This window comes from Callithrix jacchus, chromosome 1 (genome assembly GCF_049354715.1).
Source record: "Callithrix jacchus isolate 240 chromosome 1, calJac240_pri, whole genome shotgun sequence".
In the NCBI taxonomy this organism is placed as follows: Eukaryota; Metazoa; Chordata; class Mammalia; order Primates; family Cebidae; genus Callithrix; species Callithrix jacchus.
The window spans coordinates 213,007,314-213,025,817 of record NC_133502.1 but is presented as its reverse complement, the minus strand read 5'-3'; the positions used below and the strand labels follow the sequence as shown (position 1 = coordinate 213,025,817).

General features: G+C 48.0%; 1 protein-coding gene across 50 annotated transcripts in view; it reads left to right on the top strand.

Annotated features, from left to right (window-relative positions):
• MICAL3 (microtubule associated monooxygenase, calponin and LIM domain containing 3) overlaps positions 1 to 18,504 on the top strand; it is a 223,105-nt gene that overhangs the window by 98,056 nt on the left and 106,545 nt on the right. For 48 of the 50 annotated variants that reach the window (XM_035281233.3, XM_078343180.1, XM_078343173.1 and 45 more), the window contains 8 exons: positions 7,092 to 7,428; positions 8,990 to 9,197; positions 11,081 to 11,197; positions 11,839 to 11,940; positions 13,142 to 13,297; positions 14,563 to 14,663; positions 17,107 to 17,364; positions 17,726 to 17,841. In XM_035281233.3, the coding sequence (XP_035137124.2) occupies positions 7,165 to 7,428; positions 8,990 to 9,197; positions 11,081 to 11,197; positions 11,839 to 11,940; positions 13,142 to 13,297; positions 14,563 to 14,663; positions 17,107 to 17,364; positions 17,726 to 17,841 (1,322 nt within the window). In that variant the 5' untranslated portion in view covers positions 7,092 to 7,164. The remainder of the gene's footprint in view (positions 1 to 7,091; positions 7,429 to 8,989; positions 9,198 to 11,080; positions 11,198 to 11,838; positions 11,941 to 13,141; positions 13,298 to 14,562; positions 14,664 to 17,106; positions 17,365 to 17,725; positions 17,842 to 18,504) is intronic. The other 2 variants (XM_078343060.1, XM_035281829.3) reach the window with 1 other exon arrangement.

Genomic DNA, 18,504 nt, shown 5'->3' with positions numbered 1-18,504 from the left:
ACTCATATGCACTGTGTTAGCACTGTTTTAGTTGCTTAGCCTTTTGGCAGCCAATAAGAAGAATTACTGTGAAACCAGACTGCTCTCACTGCCAGTTGGAAAGGGCTCCATTTCAAAGGAGCAGATGCAGTGATACACCATGAGAAGAAAAAGAACCCTGTATTATATGTCTTGCTAGATTTACTTGAAACGGCATCTCCATTGCTAGCTGGCAACTGTCTTCCTGGCAGGCAGGTTCCTGCTCTCGGGTGGTAAGGGACTGGAGGCAGGCATTCTCCTGATGAGCTTTTATTTCTCGGGTGGTTTTTCATCATGGCTGTGGACTTAGGCCCTCAGTTGGACAGCTCCGGACCCAAAACATGCCGGCTCTGGCCCCTTCTTGCTTTGCGACCTGTAAAATTCTTTAAGCTGCAGTTTCCCCATCTGTAAAATGGAGGCCATACATTCTGCCTCACAGGATGGTGGAAAAGATGCCATAGGCATGGTTGTGGCATTTAGTAACTACTCAATATCTTCTGTCTTGTTTAACGCTTCAGTTTGGCAGGACGGACACAGATCTTACTCCTTTAACCCCTGCCACCCAGTGCCATTCTCACACTTTGTAGAACAGATGGAGTGGGGTGACAATGGAGCAGAGAAAGTTCCAAACCATTTTTCTTTCCTTCAGAAAACAAAACCATCTGATTCTGTGTTTTGTTATATAGAGTAGCCATTTATTTAGATTGAGTGTAAGCTTTGGTTGCTGGGATTTGTTGGTAAACTGCTAGATGATAATAGCACTACCATTGATTGGGTCTTGCTCTGTTCCTGGCTCTGATAAACATTTTGCATTCATTACCTTACTTCCTGCAAACCCCTGTGACTTTAATTTTACAGATGAGGAGACTGTAAGAGGGTGAGCCTTAGGCATTCTTCTTCTTGATGACTTGTTTTGGGGTTACTGTGAACATGAGTTGACATCATCTTCAATGATTGTGTTTATTGGGTGCCTCGTGATTCAGACATTACATGTGTTTGGGGTGACAGAATTGCAAGGCAGAGGTCAGCTCACTTCTAACTCACTTCATTTCTCAGTTGCGTAGATGTTCTTAACTTGGTTTTCATGAAGAAATAGATTGTGAGCAAAGAATAGAAATGAAAATTAGAAGAGATACAACATAAGGGTTAGGACCGCACCACGGTGCTTCAGGACTAGGGTCTTGGAAGAGAACCCAGCGGTTATGTGGGCCCGGCTCTTCTCAGATGCTTCTAGAGAGGGGTGTTCCACACTGAGTCAAGCAGAGTGCGGGTCATGAGAAAAGTGCCACACTCCAGCAAGTGCTCTTGGCCTGTCACTACCCTCCCAGGTGACCGTTGCATTCCTGGATGCCACTTTTTGGTAGCACATTGGAAGTCTCTCTGTAACATCTGTGCAGTTCTCCTTCACCTTCCGCAGCCACACAGGCTAGGCTCGTGCTTTCCCCAGGACCAGTCCGCTGCTGGGCTCTATCCTACCCTCATCACCTCCACAGAAACACAACTCATTTCTATTCCAGGTCAGGTTATAGGGCAGAGAGCCAGCCCTGCCCTGAGGAAGTTCAGAGTTAATGGAGGAGAGAGACTTTTAAATAATAGTTTTGCAGAGCGGCAGGAGCAGATGAGGAGTGCTGCTGTGTGAGTAACAGGCAGGAGAAGGGAAGGGCACTGTGGCGCCGGGAGGGGCTGGCTTCATGTTTCCTCTCCATCCCGCCAAGTGTCAGCCTGATGATGATAAATAGGTTGGAGAGTCAGCAAAGATCCCGGGATGGAATGCATGTGGATTCAACACCTTCTCATGATAGAAATACTCACCAAACTAGGAGTAGAAAGAAACTACCTTCGCCTAGTAAAAGCCGTATGTGGAAAACCATGGGCACACGTCATACTCAACAATGAAAGGCTGAAAGCTTTTCCTCTTAAGATCAGGAACAAGACAAAGATGCCCGCTTTCGCCTCTTTTATCCAACATAGTACTGAAGTTCTATCCAGAGCAATTAGGCAAGAAAAACAAAAGTCGTCCAGTTTGGAAAGGAAGACCGTTATCTTCGTTCATAAATGATATGATCTTATGTGTAGAAAATCCTAAAGATTCCACCAAAAAAAAAAAAAACCTGTTCAAGGCTAATACATGCATTCAGCAAAGTAGCAGTATACTAAGTTAATACACAAAAATCAGTCCCATTTTTATATGCTAACAGTGAGCAGTTTGAAAATGAAATGTTGAAAATAATTCCATTTACAGTAGCATCAAAAATAATAAAACACTTAGGAATTAACCAAGGAGGTGAAAGGCTTGTACAAGGAAAACTACAAACATTACTGGAATAAATTAAAGATGAGTGAGATCAAATTCATGCTTATGGATTGGAAGAGTTACTATTAAGATGTCAGAATTGCCCAAACAGTACATAGTCAATGTAATCCCTATCAAAATCTCAGTTTTCTTTTTTACAGAAATAGAAAAACCCATCCTAAAATTTACATGGAATCTCAAGGGACCCTGAATAGCCAAAACAGTCCTTATAAAGGAGACCAGGAGGACTCATGCTTCCTGATTTCAAAACTTACTATAAAGCTGTACTAATCAAAACAGTGTGGTACTGGCATAGACAGATACACAAACCGATGGACTACAATAGAGGGCCCAGAAACACACCCTAATATATATGGTCAAATGATTTTTTTTTTAAGATATGGGGTCTTAAGCTTATAATTCTCAGATGTTATCAGTGAAAATTTTAAAAAAGGAAAAGAAAAAAGAGACGGGGTCTTGCTGTGTAACTCAGGCCAGATTCAAGGTCCTGGGAGAATCAGACAATTTTCCTGCCTCGGCCTCCCACGCCTCACTTATGGTCAGATGATTTTTGACAAGGATACCAAGACTACTCAGTGCCAGAAGGACAGGCTTTTCAACAAAGGGTGCTAGTTGCCCATGTTGCAGGAAGACGGTTCAGGAGCCTGAGGCATGTTGGCTATTTGAGTCCTGGCTTCTGAGGGAAAATATAAGGGAATTGGCTCAGTAATCCATAGTGCATTTTTCATGTAAACTACTGCCTGATGACATTCCAAAACAAGTGTTTCTCTCCACCTACCTTTTCCTTTTTTTGGTTTTTGAGACAGGATCTTGCTCTGTCTCCCAGGCTGGAGTGCAGTGTAGCCTCACTGTAGCCTCAGCCTCCCATGTCGTCGGGACCACAGGCACATGCCACCACACACAGCTAAGTTTTTTGTTTTTTATTTTTTGAAGAGATGGGATCTCACTCTGTTGCCCAGGCTCGTCTTGAACTCCTCCTGCCTTGGCCTGCTAAAGTGCTGGGTTTACAGGTATGAGCCACCACACCTGGCTCTCTACCCACTTTCAAGATCTATTTAGATGAGACATACCTCTGACTGAATGGGCTAGGGGAAGGTGCAGTTCGTTGATTGCTGTGTAGGATTCAGAGATTTGCAGGTTTGCTGGTATGCTCGTGGTGCAGTAGCTAGGGAGAAAACGAAGCTTCACTCTGGTGCCATACTTTTGAGATATAATTCTTATTTTGTTGTTTTGTTTCTCTTTTCTTTTTCTGTTTTTAAAGATGATTCTCCTTTTTCCTCCTCCACAAACATCCAGCTACCTTTTCTAAGAGCTAGAGATTGAGTGTTCTCATAGACAGCCAGAAGTTCAGTGACAACCTTCGCCTGTTGTAAATAGCAACATAACCGTGCCCTGCGTGTGCTTATCTCTGCAGCGCCATCCTCCACAGCCAAGGCCCCTGCAGGGCTTCTGAGTCAGCAGTCAGCTGCCACGGACAAAACAGGCAGGCTGGAGCCAGCTGGCGGAGAGATGCCTGGAGACCTGGCATCACCTCCTCTTCCTCCCCCAACCCCCCAACCCGGCTCCTCACTTCCTCTACCCCTTCCTTGCACACCTTGGCTTTTCAGTTTCTGGGATTTCTGGCACCTTCCTGCCAGGTTTTCTGGTCTCCAGGTTCCTGTGATTATGAACCGTGTACAGGGTGGTACAGGACAGGCCAGGAGGAGCATGATCTGGCTGTGACCTTCAGGAATGAGGGAAATGGGGGGCGGTAACAGGAATAGCCCTGCTCCCCGCGCTTCCCGGCTGTCGTCAGAGCCAGTGAGAATGCTGGGTAAGCCCCTTGCAGAGCGAGACAGGCCCAGCCCAGCAGAGCCACAGAGCAATGCTGTCGCATTCTGGAGGAGTCCAGGCTGCAGTCATTCAGCTGCAAAGCAGGAAAAGTGAGGCAGCCCAGGGGAATTCACCTTGTGTCATCTTACCTTGGGTGCTGGCCGCATTGTCGCAGGAGCCAGCCTGCCTCTGTTCGTCTGTTGTCACCAGTGCCCTGCAGGTTGAAATCTGTTCGGCCGGGCACTTAATACTTGCCTGCTGGTTAGCTCTGCAGCCCTCTGGGAGCTGTGGGTGACACCTATTAATTTGAAAGTATTTTTTACCAGCAAAAGGACTGTTTTAGTGAAGGTATTTCTATGTAGTGGGATTTCATTTGGAAATCCTCTGTGGTGATTAGCAGCTCTTTGGAAGCGAATTATTTCCAACCAAGCGGGTTGCAACCAACCAAGGGGGTGTTAGCTCACATGGAAGAACTGTTCTTGGGACATAAGTGCCCAAGACTCTTTGAGGAGGCGTGTGAACCAAGGCAGGCATTATGACGGGAAGGATTTTAGAATTACGTGTTGCAGGACCTTTAATGGATTGGCTTCAGCGAGAACGTCGTGGTTCTGACTGCTCTGAATCCTGGCGAGGAGTTGAAAGTGGCTGCTATTTAGGAACAAAGAAAAGCCGTTTTCTTCTTTGACATGAAGTAGACGTGGTCAGACCCAGTGTATGCAAAGCTCAGCAAACACTGTGACTGGTGGAGTTGAGGTTCACTGTGAATGCAGGCAGGGCATAGGGTTGGGCTGCACAGTGCTGTTGCTTGTCGAAGAGCGAGTGAGGCCTCAGAAGTCCCCAGAGAGGGCAGGGGCGGAGGGGCCCGATGCGGAAAATGCTCTGGAGCCTTTGTTTCTAGTCATGAGTTGTCAGCTGTCACCGTTTCTCCTGCCTTTGCATAAGCACATCTGCTCTTCCCTGCCCTACAAGCCACCTTTTCTCTTTTTCTGAGATGGAGCCTCTCTGTTGCCCAGGCTGGAGTGCAGTGGTGCCGTCTAGGCTCACTGCGGCCTCTGCCTCCCGGGTTCAAGTGATTGTCCTCCCTCAGCCTCCTGAGTAGCTGGGACTACAGGCACATGCCACCACACCCAGCTAATTTTTTGTATTTGTAGTAGAGATGTGGTTTTACCATGTTGGCCAGGATGGTCTCCATCTCCTCACCTCGTGATCCACCCGCCTCGGCCTCCCAAAGTGCTAGGATTACAGGTGTGAGCCACTGCACCTGGCCCCCTACAGGCCATCTTTTGACTTTCTAACATTTCTAAGATAAGCTTTGGCTTATAAGAAAAACAGTAGGTTCTTTTTAGGATCTATAAAGTGTTTCTCTTGCTGCTACCTGGAATAAAACCTTTATTTTTTCTGGGAAACTGAATGTCTAATTCCTGTTAACTCCATGTCTTGCTGGACTCTTAGCCATGTGGTTACTGGGAGAAGCTATGTATGTTAACAGTGTAGTGTTGTTTAGTTTTGAGACAGGGTCTCACTCTGTTGCCCAGGCTGGAGTGCAGTGACATGATCTCAGCTCACTGCAACCTCTGCCTTCTTGTCTTACACACAGGGAAACCGAGGATCTGTGCGGCAGTGCTTACCCACGGTTGTGCAGCGGGGTTGTGCAGCCGGGGTCCGGCCGTGTGGGCTCAGCCCTGTGGCCACTCTTCTCGTCACCCTGACCCACTCTGTGCACTCCAGTTTTGTCCTTTGTCCTTTTGCCTCCCACCTCCTAATACAATTCCAGTGGTAAGGATTCATCAGATGGGGTGTAAAAACGATTCCGCAGACTCACAGGAGCCGTGGGTGCAGTAGTGCACGTGACACCATCCCCCACCTCCCAGCCTCTGTCCAGCAGACTCACTGGATGCAGGTGTGCGGACATTTCCATAGGTGGAAAGCATAGATATCGTCATTACTGCGGTGCAGTTTGATTCTGGGTGAAACGGAATGACTATGGAGTCTCCCCACCCTGTACCTGACGCGATGGCAGGGCTCAGTTCTCTTCATCCCTGCTGACTCTGACGCTCCTGAACTTTCTGCTCCTTAGACTTCTGTGACGCTGCTGCTTGGTTCTCTGCAGGCCTCTCCCTACTGTTCCTCAGCTTTTGAGAGGGCTCCTCTTTCTCTGCTAGCCTGTCGTAGGTAGGGCCTCCTGGACCTCCTCCAGAGCCTGCGGCGCCTCTCCCCATGCACGCTCCTTGTGTGATCTTCCTGCCTTTGTAGGCTTAGCTACTGCCCATGTGCCGGTGACTCCCAAATCTGCATCTCCCTGAACTTCATATTCACGCCCGGCTGCCCACTGAACACCTCCACTCGGAGCTCACACACACAGGTGGGGAAGGGGGCTCGCTGCTCCACTGGCACCGAGGAGTGCTTCTATTTTTAATCCATTGGCCTGATGTCTCCGTTTAATCCGGAGCCTAAGCTGGAAACCTGGGAGTCATCCTTGCCTCTTTGATCCGTGTGAGTCACTCAGGCCTGCCTGTGTCACTTTCCCATGTCCTACACCTCTTGCCTGCCTGAGTAACATTTATGCTGAGAGACTCAGCTGCCACCCTTCAGAGGCTCGTCTTCAGTGGGGACCTCCACTCACCGCCAAAAGTGACTTAAATCCTCTTTCTCTGTTTCCCAAGTCCCTCATGTCCCTCCGCAGTGGCACTTGGTACGGTCCATCAGGACGTTCTGTGTCTGTGGCTGCCTTGTCTCTTAGACCGTCAGATCCCTGAGAGCAAGAACAGCTTACTCACCTTTCCAGCCCCAGTGCCTCGTAGTGCCTGGAGGATTGTAGGTGTGCAGTCCACACTTGTGGATGGTTGACTGTGACACTTGGGAACTCTGCTTGGAAGAGGAGTATGTCTCCTGGAGAATGTTTGTAGACAAAGAAATGCTGATCATCTTTTTTCTTTCTTTTTGTCAGATTAACGTGACAGTGTCAGGTGGACCCACAGCCATCCCACTGCCTGCTGTGGGGAGTGCTGAGAGTGGGCAGCATGGAGGAGAGGAAGCATGAGACCATGAACCCAGCTCATGTCCTCTTTGACCGGTTTGTCCAGGCCACCACTTGTAAGGGAACTCTTAAGGCCTTCCAGGAGCTCTGTGACCATCTGGAACTGAAGCCAAAGGACTACCGTTCCTTCTACCACAAGCTCAAGTCCAAGCTGAACTACTGGAAAGCCAAAGCCCTTTGGGCAAAGTTGGACAAACGGGGCAGTCACAAAGACTACAAAAAGGGAAAAGCATGTACTAACACCAAGGTAAGCTTTGGCTCCTATTGGGCCCTGGGGTCACTGGTGAGGATTCACCCAGGTGCTAAAGAGGAGAATTGGTAGAGGTAGGCTGAGTGAGAACCAGGCGCAGTGTAGCCGCAACTAGCATGGGAAGTCAGGCTTTGACCCTGTTGAAACTTTGTGGATCTCTTATTTTGTTTGACTCCCGTGGCCCAGACCCTGTTCTAAGTGTATTTCATGTATTTACGTATTGAACATTCAAAGTTTCAAGTATTTAAGAATGACCAAAGTCAGGTGGCACGGGAACTTTTTGTTTTGCTGAGGCTCTCTTTTGAGCTTGCATGTTTCAGAGGCTGCGGGTCCGAGATCCGAGCAGGGCGCATCCAAGCCCTGGTGGTGTCCTGTCTGAACTCAGCTTCGGGTTTCTTGGCGTGTTCACTTTCCAGACTCATCATTCCGTGCTCAGTAGCTGGTATTTGCCAACTTAGGATTTGCCACAAGCTTCAAACCGCTTCCCATCCATGTTCCAAAGGTCTGTTTTGATTCATAAGCAAGGACTTTGTGAACCAAAGTATTTCTGTTGCTTTCTTTACCATGTGGAGAAATAGGGTTTCCACGAAGCAGGTAGGCCTAGGCAGAGACCTGAGGTACGCACTTGCCTTTGCCGGGGTAGGTGCGAGGAAGCTGATGTGGAGAGATACATTTCCTGCTTCCCTCCTTAGAGAAACACCTAATGTGAGAAGTTTGGAACAAGCTAGCCGGAACACAGATTTGCAGATGACTTCATGGCTGTGTTATGTTCTTTCACGAGCTCTAATTTGTGCAACAGGGAATACCTAGAGCCCCACCCCCAGTGGATTTGCATTTGGGTAGATAGTCATCAGCAAAATTCAAGAACTGTGAAGGCATGACTTTCATGAGTGAGTACTGGACTCTACTAAGAACAAAACAAAGCCGAAAGCATTGCACGTCCTCCCTCTGCACACTCAGAGCAAACAGTTTAAGATATGTGTCCAGTCTCCTGCTGAGTACTTCTCTGGAGTGTGTATTTTCACGATCATGTCCCTGGATTTTGAGTCTAGACAGGGATTTTGGAACTCTTCAGCACATAAAACTTCAGCTCTTGAAAATTGCTTCCTGGGAATCGCATGTGTGGTAGACTCATTCCAGGAGGCTTGAGATTGCCTGGCTTGTGTGTGTAGTACTCTGTATCTCTTTGGACAGAAATCTGCTTGATCTAGAAACCTTCCAAAAGGTCCTCTCCTGTTGATGTAAGATTGTATGTGATTTTCATACCATTTGTTGAGATGATGCAGTTAAATATGCTGTAGGTCAAGGGCCTTCCAGCCATATGCCGGGCTTGTCTCTAGCACTGCCGGTTCCGTCTTCTCCATTGTGATCGTTAGCTCTTCTCCTAAGCCGTGGCAGGTGCTCTGCCGTGACCTAGGCAGGTGTGAAGGTTTCTTGGGAGTGGGGAGAATAGCCCTGTTTTGGGAGCTTTAGGGAGTGATGATTATACAATCATGAGACTTCTCTAGAATTGTTTCTTGAAAGTGCTGCCTGCCCTGAAAGCAGCTGTGTTTTTCAGTGTCTCATCATTGGGGCTGGCCCCTGTGGTCTCCGCACAGCCATCGACTTATCCTTACTGGGGGCCAAGGTGGTTGTTATTGAGAAACGAGACGCCTTCTCCCGCAACAACGTCTTACATCTCTGGCCATTCACCATACATGATCTTCGAGGTCTGGGTGCCAAGAAGTTCTATGGCAAGTTCTGTGCCGGAGCCATCGACCACATCAGTAAGTAAAACTAGCTCTCCTGGAGCATTCCACCCTACCCCTCACACACTTGTTCAGTAGAAATACAGCTGGATTCGCTGAGGAATTCAAACACCACCCAGTTTCTTCTAATCTCATTCCCGTCTTTCTTGTAGTAAGTGGACTCACCTTGAAGTAAAAACACCTGCTATGCTGCGGTCCTGTAGTTTAGGACTCTTCACTGTGAGTGTATTGATAAGCTGTGCGACGTGGAGTTTAGCTGGAGGATTTCTAAGTTAGGTCTTAGACTCTTCCTGAGCTCTTGCAGTTTGTGGGATGGGCACTGGGGAAACAATGACAGTTTGGGCCCGGACCCTCTGGTGGTTCCTCTTGCAGTGGCAGAAGTACATAGGCATGTGACTGTCTGTGCTGTGACCTGATACATGCTCTGCTACTCTAAGAACAGAGTGCTGTGGGGACACAGTCCTGGGGGAAGTCACACTTGCAGAAGCAGCAGAGCCGTGGCCTGGCCATTAATGGCAGGGAAATCATGGCATAACTCTGGTTAGGTGGTTCTGGTGCAGTCTGCACGCTCTTGCTGTACTTTTGTCACCTCCAAGCTCAGCCTGGGCCTGTGCTTTTCTGAGATCCTACGGGGTATAAATACAAGTTAATACAATCAGTGGTGTTTCACTGTAAGTGGCCCACCAGAAAAGCAATTCGGAACAGACAGTGTGCATTATGAAACTGAAGGCTTTTCATTGATTATCATTAATGCTTTCAGGAAAGCTTTGTCAAGGAGCCTTTGTTCTGAGCTTCTCCAGATGTGTCCTGTAAACACATTCAGTCATGGAACCTTTTGCTCTTTGCAGCAGCTGTGCCAATTTATCAGATGCTGGCTGGCAGTGACCACATTCCACTGGCAGAGGAAGTGTGCTGCCCATCTGTTGGCTATAGTTTGTGAAGCATCTTGGAACCCACAGTTGTCTGCAAAAATTCTGTGCTAGCGCAGAGTTTAACAAATCTTTGGGAGTGGGACTCAGAAGGGTGGTGGTTATGGTAAACTGGGGAGAACAAGATGGCTTGAGGAAGATTTGCATTGCTCCTGGCAGATCAGTCACAGGCGCCGGGTAAGTTTGGTCTTAAGAGAGGACCAGGGGTCATTAACTCAGTGGATCTGCCTGCCTTATTTGTGGCAAGATTCATCTTGGGGTTGAAAGGGTCTTCTACCAGGGCCTAGATCTTTATCGCTGCACCTTTAGTCCACGCCATGTCTGGTGCCTGCAGGTGCTCATGGGCATCAAGTAAATCACTTGGTCTCACTGTGAAAGTGAGCAAGATTGTCAGTCATTCCGGCCTCAGTTTCCACAGCTGTAGACCAGGAGTTGCAGGGGAATGGTAAGAGAATCTGGTTGCATTGCAATTTCCCTTCCTTACATTATAAGAATGTGTGCTCATCAACCAGGGAATGGACTGAAAGAGAGATGCCCACAGGCGGGGAGGTGGTGCAGCAGCTCTGCATCTGACTGCGGGCTGCACCCTGCAGGTACGCATCTGCCCCTAATCCAGCAGGACCGGAGATGCTGCCAATATGGCGGCCCTGAATTGGGAAGATGGAAAGGGGTCTCCTGTCCGCCACAACCCCATGTTGTCTCCAGGCTTTTGATTGTTTAGAATACTGAACCCAAGAGGTTGCAGTGGCCTGCACGTTGCTATAGAACCTCTCTTCCACTGGGTTATATTTACCTTTAAGAAAGCAAGTAAGAAGTTACAGAGCATGGCTTTGGAAACGTCTCCTGTTACAGTGGGCTTTGGGAATCTGAACCAAGGGTGCATAAGTGGCGGGGTGGGAGCCTGAGCTGTGACAGAGATGGGCACTGCCTTCTCTGTGTGTTCCCACCAATGTCATCTCTGTATTCTCCCAGGTATCCGTCAGCTCCAGCTGATACTTTTGAAAGTAGCCTTGATCCTAGGCATTGAAATCCACGTCAATGTGGAATTCCAAGGACTTATCCAGCCTCCTGAGGACCAGGAGAATGAACGTAAGTCAGACTGGAGGAGTGAGGAAGGTGTGAGAGGGTTTTGATGGGTGAGGAAGATGAGATTGGGGGAGCAAATCAAAGGTCCTCGCAGGCTGGGCTGTTGGGGACTGGGTCTGCAGCCTTAGAGGTCATAGGCGCACATGTGGTGGGAAGGGCCTCGTGGGCCCTCTGCAAGGCTTCTTTCCTTCTGTGGTTCGTTCATCCCCACCGCTTTTTCTTTTTTGGATGAGAGTCTCACTCTGTCGCCCAGCCTGGAGTGCAGTGGCTCAAACTCGGTTCACTGTGACCTCTGAGCAATTCTCCTGCCTCGGTCTCCAGAGTAGCTGGGATTACAGGCATGTTTCACCGTGCCAGGCTAATTTTTGTATTTTTAGTAGAGACAGGGTTTTACCATGCTAGCCAGGCTGGTCTCTCATAACTCCTGGTGTCAAGTAATCCGCCAGCCTCTGCCTCCCAAAGTGCTGGGATTACAGGCATGAGTCTCTACACCTGGCCTCTGTCCCCACTGTTTCTACATGTAGTGTTTTTGGCCCAGGGTTTTGTGCAGTCCACGTGACTGGGTATCTAGAGACTGGGATCACAGTCCTGGCTGTGAATGTGGTCTGGGTGGTGACCTCCATTTATTTGGTTTTGGTCCACAGGAATAGGCTGGCGGGCACTGGTGCACCCCAAAACTCATCCTGTATCAGAGTATGAATTTGAAGTGATCATTGGTGGGGATGGTCGGAGGAACACCTTGGAAGGTATTGGTCTGTGCTCCTCTGCCTGGCTCATAGCAGAGGGAAAGCTGATGCTATCCTACCCCTGGGGTGAGACTGTGTGTGACCAGCGTCTCCTTTTTTGAGTGCTTCCCGCCCTGATGGAATGGCAGGCCCCATCTTCCTCTAGGCAGCCAGCACCTGGGCTGCTGATTTTATTTTATATTTTATTTTATATTGAGATGGAGTTTCACTCTTGTTACCCAGGCTGGAGTGCAATGGCGCGACCTTGGCTCACCGCAACCTCCACATCCTGGGTTCAGGCAATTCTCCTGCCTCAGCTTCCTGAGTAGCTGGGATTAGAGGCACACGCCACCATGCCCAGCTAATTTTTTGTATTTTTAGTAGAGATAGGGTTTCACCATGTTGACCAGGATGGTCTCAATCTCTTGACCTCGTGATCCACCTGCCTCAGCCTCCCAAAGTGCTGGGATTACAGGCGTGAGCCACTATGCCCGGCTTATTTTATTTTTATTTTTGAGAAGGGTCTTGTTCTGTTGTTCAGGCTGGAGCGCAGTGGCATGATAATGCTCACTTACAGCCTTGATCTCCCTGGGCTCAAGTGATCCTCCCATCGTAGCCTCCTGAGTGGCTGGGACTACAGGCATATGCCACCATACCCAGCTAATTTTTGTATTTTTTGTAGAGATTGGGCTTTCTCCATGTTGCCTAGGCTGGTCTTGAGCTCCTTGGCTGAAGCAGTCTGCTTGCCTTGGCCTCTCAAAGTGTTGCAATCACAGGCGTGAGCCACCTCACCTGGCCCGGGCTGCTGCTTACAGGGCACTCCTGCTGGGGCACGAGGAGACGAGCCATACTTTGAGTGGTTGGCATTCGTGGGGCTTAATCTACATATTAATAAGCAGGTGCTACACACACACACACACACACACAAGCACACCCCTTTTGTTTAAGAGGAATCCCTAGTACTGAGTGATACTCTGGTGCATCAGATTTCAGATTGATTGTTAGTGGTTTGTTGATGTCAACTTTGACTTCTTTCCTGAACTTTCATATTCTTGGGTCGGTAAATACCTTACTTTCATCTGCAGAAAAGCTGCCCTAACTTTACCATCAGTTCTCATCCCTGGCTTTCCCTGATGTCTTTATCAGCACCCCCACTTTGATTTGAAGTGATCTTACTTCTCTAGCCAGCGATTATCACCTCTGAAAATTTCTTTCCCTCCAGGGTTTCGTCGGAAAGAATTCCGTGGCAAACTGGCCATTGCCATCACAGCAAATTTTATCAACCGAAATACAACAGCAGAGGCCAAAGTGGAAGAAATCAGTGGTGTGGCTTTTATATTCAACCAGAAATTCTTCCAGGAACTGAGGGAAGCCACAGGTTTGTGTTGATGTCTCCAGAGCCCTAGGATAAGGGTTTAAATGGCCCTGGTGACTTTTACTTGGGGGTTTGGTGGGGAGGGTGGCCGTGGGTGTCACTCCTGCACTGTCTGCCCCTCCGCTGTCTTCACTCCTGTCCCTTGTTCCTGGTGTAATGCTTCCTGCAGAACGTGTCTTCTCTTGTATTCTTAACCTCTCTGCAGCGACGGGGCTGCTCTGGGTTTTGTTTATTGTTTGAGACAGGGTCTCACTCTGTTGCACAGGCTGGAGTTCAGTGGCACGATCTTGGCTCACTGCAGCCTCGAACTCCTGGGCTCAAGCAGTCCTCCCATCTCAGCCTCCTAAGTAGCTGGGACTATAGGTGGGCGCCACCATGCCCTTTTAATTTTTAGTATTTTTTGTAGAGACAGAGTTTCGCCATGTTGCCCAGGCTGCTCCCAAACTCCTGGCTCCACTCGCCTCAGCCTCCCAAAGTGCTGGGATTAACAGGCATGAGCCACTGCACCCAGCCTGGGTTTTGTTTTTATTTGTTTTAAAGCGTTCGTTCTGCCTCCCAATGCCTGCCCTGTGTTGTGATGCTTAGTCTTGGTGTTTGGTGTAACTGCTGGCCAGTGGCTCCCTGGTTTGGTTGGGAAGCTGACTTTAGGCCTTTAAGTATGTAGGCTTCTTCCTGAGTTCCAGCCCAGGCTTGAAGGCAAACCATGTGTCATATAGCAGTGAGATTGTTGTATGATAGGTTTTGAATAGCTCAACTTAGATATTTTGCTAAATATGCCTTCATTCTCTTGTTTCCTAGATTTCTTTCCATTATTACATCTATTTTTTAGATAATTGAGTTAGAAAGTCAGTAGTTCACTCTGCTTCCAGGCGTCAAGTTGTCTATCCCATTCTTAAGAACTTCGGAGATTCCTCCTGCTTCCTTGATGGCTGTCCTGAGAGGCCTAACCTGATAACTAATCCAAGCCCTCTTTAGAGGTTAGCCTCTTTTTTTTTTTTTCGGTTTTGGTTTTGGTTTTTTTTCCCCGTATCCCTACAGTTGTGTTTACTATCAGTCATTGTTCTTAAGTTCCTTTGGGGTGTTGAGTGAACACAGAGAAACAAAGCTCCCTGTATTTCCATGAACTGATGATGCAGGAAGTGAGAGTCTGGGCTTAGACACCTTTCCCTGCCTGGAGTCTCACGGCTGTTATCTGCCCTTTCAGGCTGCCCTGATGCACCTTCATCTCAGCAAACTCTTACATGCACACGTTTGTCTTCTGGCCCCAGGTATTGACTTGGAGAACATCGTTTACTACAAAGACGACACACACTATTTCGTTATGACAGCCAAAAAGCAGAGTTTACTGGACAAAGGAGTGATACTGCATGTAAGCCACGGATTTCCTTCAAAACTCTTTCTTACTGAAGTGGTTGATATCACCAAGAGAAAGAATTGATTGTCTGATGGGTTCTTCCTGCAAGGGAATGAAAATGAGCACTGAATGCATCTTCTGGTAACCCCTGATGCTTTCCAGTTTAGCGTGAACAACTCTTATAGCTAATTTCAGATGTAAACAAAGGTGGGTGGAGAGTAGTGTGATGAACCCTCACGCGGCCACTGTCCAGCTTCAACTGTTCTCCACACATGGCCGGTGTTCTGTGAGTAATATTCCAGCGCACTCCTCCGTCACCGTTGGGTCCTCGCAAAGCAAGTTTCAGACAGTGTTTCATGCATAAATTCAGTTCAATTTTAGGTGATTTGGTTTGTGGTTATTGTGAATTCCGTATATGACTGATTATTGGTTGGTTAAAGAGTTATCTTTTGGAAGGGGGAGTGGTAGAGGGAAGGGAGTATGACCGAGAAGCAGTAATTGGTGTTTATGGAGCCTGATGAGGGTTCTGGTGTCACCGCACATAGAGTTTTCAGAGGTCCAGGCAGTACTGACAGGATCAGGCTACACTTAGGCCTCCTTATGACCACAGAACAGGTGTGAGCATCCATCCTAGCCAGGTCCAGCTCAGCCTGTTTCTAGGTGACTGCATGGCATGCCCTGAAATAATGGTTTGAAATGTGAAGTTAGAAAAACACTGGGTGAATGGTCCCTGAAGGAGAGTTTTTTACGTCTTACTTGGTGTCACTGGTCTCAACATGAGAATCACTGTCCCCATGCAATGAGAGGAACAGAAGCAGAGGCACTAGTTGTGCTTATTCAGGCCCGTGCAGTTCCCGCAAGAGACTCGCAGCTGAATTTCAGGGAGTCCTTGGTCTTTGCAGGGTGATGCTAATGCAGTCACTTTAGTCTGAGCTGCAGTACTACTCATCTGACAGCAGAGAGGAGTGAGCTGCCGAGCATGTGCCTGCAGCGCAGAGCCCCCACTTTGTACCCAGGACCCTCCCATGTGTTTCTCAGCACAACCATCCTGTGTGCCTGCAGGGAGAAACAGAACAAAGCCGTTGATGCAGTCCCGCTCTCCCAAAAGCATAAGCAAGACGTATTTGGATAGATGCTTTCTAAAAGTGCTTTACTGGTTATCTGGAACTACGTCGGGGTTAGATTGCTACCAGTAAGAAATAGCCAGTGAAGCAGTTTGCATGCCTTGGGACTAGGTGAAGACCTGAATCTGTCCCCTAGGCCCAGCTGTGGTTATCGGTCAACATTAGATAGGCGCAGTCTAGAACGCAAGACCTGGTTTACTTTTCCTAGAGGGCAGGTGCCTTACCTTCAGTGTGTGCTGTTAAACACTAGACCCATGTGGCTGCTTTCTCAGGGTTGAACAAACAGTATTTCTAGGACCAACCTGAGTATTTGTGTTTGGTTTAACATCTTGTAGTGGTAGCTGAAAGGACCATCAGGGCCTCTTAGAAACCAAAGGCCCCACTTTCGGAGAGTCGAGACTTGACTCAGTGTGCCAGGAACCTCTAAAACAGAAAAGGAGCTTTTCGGTCCTGTGTTCTTCTTTGTGGGTTTCTGTGGAGGCTCTCAGAGCCTTATGTACTATTGTGAAAACCCCTGTTCCGTTTTCAGTGCATTCCCTCCCAGCCTCCTGGGCTGCTGTTGCTCCCACCTCCCTGTCTTTTCGGCACTCAAGCATTTTTGGGTTCTTCCCTCAGGTGTCATGAGTTATGCAAGGCTGAGTGTTCATGTGGACCCGTTTGACAAGAGCCATTTACTACCCAGAGGATAATGATTCCTGATTAAAAAAAAACTCCAAAATGCCGTTTCAGCTCACAAAGTACTGTCACGTAACTTATTTTATGTGACATTCAACAACCCTAAGGCAAATTGGATAAGATCAAAGGAGCAGTTACTGCTCCAAGCAAATGGAAAAGCCACCACTGTTTGTTTAGATAGCAAGGCCTGTGTTACTTGGGAATAATCAACCCCTCTTTTTTTTTTGTAACAGAGTCTCACTTTGTCACCTAGGCTGGAGTCCAGTGGCACGATCTTAGCTCACTGCAACCTCCGCCTCCCGTGCTCAGGCAATTATCTTGCCTCAGCTTCCTGAGTAGCTGGGATTACAGGCACGTGCCACCATACCTGGCTAATTTTTGTATTTTTAATAAAGATGGGGTTTTACCACGTTGGCCAGGCTGTTCTCGAACTGCTGTCCTCTAGTGATCTACCTGCCTCAGCCTCCCAAAGTGCTGGGATGACAGGTGTGAGCCATTGTGCCTGGCTGCTCCCCGCCATCCACTGCCTTTTAATGGTATAAAAGCTTTGGTTGTGGAATGTGGAGTCACTAGGGGGAAGGAGAGTCTGTGACCCCAGAAGCATGGTTCTGGCCAAGTGCCAGGGCGTCTCCATCCTCACCCTCTTTCTCTGGAGACAGGACTACGCCGACACAGAGCTCCTGCTTTCCCGGGAGAACGTGGACCAGGAGGCTCTGCTCAGCTATGCCAGGGAGGCGGCAGACTTCTCCACCCAGCAGCAGCTGCCCTCTCTGGATTTTGCCATCAATCACTATGGGCAGCCCGATGTGGCCATGTTTGACTTCACTTGTATGTATGCCTCCGAGAACGCTGCCTTGGTCCGGGAGCAGAACGGACACCAGTTACTAGTGGCTCTGGTCGGGGACAGCCTCCTAGAGGTGAGTGCTAAGTATGGCAGCGTTCTGTGGTGGGGGCAGGAATAATTAGGAGTGAATCTGAGCATCCTGGGTCTTGGAATGAGCATCTACAGCATTGTACAGTACAGGTAAACTCCCCGCCGGAGTCACACCGGGAAGGTGGGAGGGCTACAGGCTTCTGGGAGCCCAGGCGTATGAAGTATGAGTGGGAATTCTGCAGCTTTCTTGACTTGCTCCCTACCAATCTGGGAAGCAGAACAGTTTGTTACTGGAGCAGTTGCCAAATACTGCTGTTAACAGCAAATCTTTGTTCCATAGTTTATTTTTCCTGTTTTGAAAGGTGTTTACTTTTTTAATTCTTTGTTTTATGTCTTATTTACAGCCTTTCTGGCCCATGGGAACAGGAATAGCCCGGGGCTTTCTAGCTGCTATGGATTCTGCCTGGATGGTCCGAAGTTGGTCTCTAGGAACAAGCCCTTTGGAAGTGCTGGCGGAGAGGTAATGGGAAGCAACCCGGGGTTCCTTTCAGGAGAAAACTGAGGAAGGAGGGTTTACTCTTTAGGCAGAGTGCACATTCTTCCTTCTTCTCTCTCTGCTTTCTTAATTAAAGATGTTTTCGTGTTGAAAAGAGAAAAGGCGAGATAGGATTTCATAAAATCGTGGAAACCTAAAGATGAGTGTCCTGGAGTAAGTCTTCTCTTACGCCTTTGAAGTTAAATTTCTTATTGAGAGAAGAATTTAAAAGTAGCTTTGAAGTCAGAAGAAAATACCAAACTGCTTATAAATGTTTCTCAAACCCCTAAATGGGATATTTTGAAGCAGATTTTTGCAAATGTAATAAAAATCCTAGGATTTGCTTTCTGATAAAGAACTAATACCTTGACCAGAGGAATCAGAGAGACAGGATTGCCTGGATGAAATTGGGAGTTGATATCATTTTATTCTGTCTGTTAATAAGGCATTCTGACTAAATATGGTGGCAGTTCATTTCTTTATTGATGTTTTTTAATTGAAGTAAATATTGGCCTGCTTGAAAAAATAAAAGAGTGAACGTGTGGCCTTTAGAGTTGGGAGGTGGTGTCCGTGAGCGCTGACGGTGTCAGGCCTGCTGGCTCTCCTGGGCTCCTACCCGTGGAATCACTGGGAGTGGGTCTGGGAAGC